Source organism: Penaeus japonicus, unplaced genomic scaffold (genome assembly GCF_977035675.1).
Source record: "Penaeus japonicus unplaced genomic scaffold, GWHDUDI00000001_assembly GWHDUDI00000015, whole genome shotgun sequence".
NCBI lineage: Eukaryota > Metazoa > Arthropoda > Malacostraca > Decapoda > Penaeidae > Penaeus > Penaeus japonicus.
In genome coordinates, this window is record NW_028234417.1 from 11,657,200 (window position 1) to 11,659,699 (window position 2,500).

General features: G+C 41.3%; 1 protein-coding gene across 1 annotated transcript in view; it reads left to right on the forward strand.

Annotated features, from left to right (window-relative positions):
* LOC122247055 (uncharacterized) overlaps positions 1 to 1,570 on the forward strand; it is a 1,655-nt gene extending 85 nt beyond the window's left edge. Inside the window, exons 1-3 of the mRNA XM_086544204.1 lie at positions 1 to 130; positions 304 to 513; positions 1,453 to 1,570. The exon at positions 1 to 130 is cut by the window's left edge and continues 85 nt beyond it. Coding sequence (XP_086400330.1) covers positions 1 to 130; positions 304 to 513; positions 1,453 to 1,570 — 458 coding nt within the window. The remainder of the gene's footprint in view (positions 131 to 303; positions 514 to 1,452) is intronic.
* Positions 1,571 to 2,500: the final 930 nt, after the last annotated feature.

Here is a 2,500-nt window from a genome sequence, read left to right on the forward strand (position 1 = left end):
TCTTCATTGATCTAGGAAAGGCTTATGACAGGATACCGAGGCAGGAGGTCTCGAACTCTCTGAGGCTGAAGGAAGTGGAGGAAAAACAATCTAGTTCATCAAGGATGTGTATGAGAGTAGTAAGACGAGAGTAGGATGCGCATCAAGTGAAACTGAGGATGTTGAGGTCACAGTTGGTTCACATCAGGGTTCGGCATTGAGTCCATTTTTATTTGACATCATCATGGATGTATGACAAGGGAGATACAGAGAGAGGCACCATGGAATATGTAATTTGCGGATGATGTGGTTGTTAATGCATAGACGAGAGGAGGCAGAGGAATGGTTGGAGTGGTGGCGGGAAGCGATGGAGGATAAAGGCATAAAAGATAGCAGAGAGAAGACGGAGTACTTGAGGGTAGCTGTAAACGCGGGAGAACAGAGGGAAGCGGCAGTAATGCTTATTTTAGAGGAAATGGTTAAAAGAGTAGAAGAGTTAAATTATTTGGGGTCAACGGTGCAGGCAGATGGAGGGTAAGAGAAGGAGGCAGCTAAAGGAATATAAGCAGGATGGGGAGCGTGGAAGAAGATCACAGGAGTGATGTGTGACCGAAGAGTACTAGAGATGGTGAAAGGGAGAATGTACAAGACCATGCATCACCTGCGATGAAGTATGGAGGGAAGCAGTGGCGGTTACTAGAAAACAGGAAGAGAAGATGCAAGTAGCAGAGACAAAGATGCTGAGATGGTTTCTTGGACTGACGTTGAGGGATAGGATTAGGGACGAAAGGGTGAGAGAAAGAGTGGCAGTGAGAGAGAAGTTGAGAGAGGCCAGGTCGAAGTGGTTGGGGCACGTTCTGCGGAGAGAGAAGAGCTACGCTACGTAGGAAACAGAGTGAGGAAGGAGGTGGTTGGCCAAGAAGGAAGGAGAAGACCAAAGAGGAAATGGAAGAATTGTGTGAAGGAGGATCTGAACACAAAGGGGTTGAAGGAGGAAGATGCAAGAGACAGAGTATTATGGAGGAAGAAAATCCGCACCGGCGACTCCATTTGAGTGGGATTGAAGACAGAAGAAAAAAAATGTATATCTGCTAAAAATAGTTGAATATTTTATCTTTGATAATAATTTCATTTGTAAAGTTATAAAGGTTTTAAAAACAACACTTAACACCTATTGTAATCCAATTAACCTTTTTGTTCTTGTTAGTTTCTTAGTTTACTTACTTTAAATGTCGAACGCTGCTCCCGTAGCGACGGGAAATGTCTTATGTCTGCAGGTTATTTTTCTTTCTTGATTTATTTCCTTTTGAGTTCCCTCTTCTAAAGCACAAACAGGTATCATTGCCATATCAAATGTTTTAGCATCCGCCTCTGTATTATATTTGCTGTCTAAATCAAGGGAGGACAAGTCCAAAAGCCCCAGCCAAGAATTAAAATTGCAAGCCCCTTGTCATGACTCCCTATGTTGAACAGGTGTAGTATTCGTTTCATTTCTATTGTAATAACTGCTATTAGTTCCGAAACCACCTCTCCAAGAAAGCTTTTAGGTCGGTGGTTCATAATCAGGGGTACTTGTATCCCAAGGGGTTAAGAAATATGCTGGCCAATTTATTGCGATATTAGAAAAGCTACTGGAAAAATAAAAATATAGGGTAGAGCGGTGATTCTGACGGCCTGGTGGTCCGCACAGTTATACTCAAGTGAGGTGCTTCTGAATATCAAGAACAAAGCCAGTGACTTTGAATGCAACTGATGATCTGGGTGTAGCACTTTAAAAAAAGAACATCGTTTCAGTATCATCATTGATGAAAAACAACAGCAACAGAGCCGCTGAAAATGTGTTTATATGTACTGCTCAGTCAAACCGTTAGATAAGAAACAATGTGCATTATTTTGGTTCGGTAATGAAGGGAATTAAATTTTTCAGCTACATTTATTTAGCTGATCACTTTAACTCATTTCATTTTTTTATATTTTTTTGACTTTTCCTTTCAGATATCTATGCACCCATACCTGAAAAAGTATAAGTAGCTGACCCAATTAGAACAATGTAGCACCTATTGTACTATTCAGTTTACCGGTCAAGATACTCTCTCATCATTGTAAGGAATTAAGTTTATCTGCTATCGAAGATGGGTATCTTTTCAACCTATTGACAGAGCCTTTTTCTTCACCCCTTTGCTGAGCGTTGATCTAGGTTTTATTTGGCTTTCCAAGGGAGCTATGTAAATGTCAAAATTCAGAGCAATACTGCTGCGAAGTGTACTTGGGATTTACAAGTATTTCATTGCGAATGTCATGTTCTGTCGTATGTTACCGTCATCTGTCCAGAGCGTCGCATTTTCTATAAGCAGCGTCGCTAAAGCGCCTCTTCATATCTGGCTTTAAGGAATCTATCTACCGTGTCATCTGGCCACTAACCTTCCGCTTATCTATTCGCTGCTCAGCGTAAAAAGGGCTTCGGCAAGCGATCGTTATTCGTTCAACTACCTTCGAAGTTGGTTATTAATAACGATTGCAT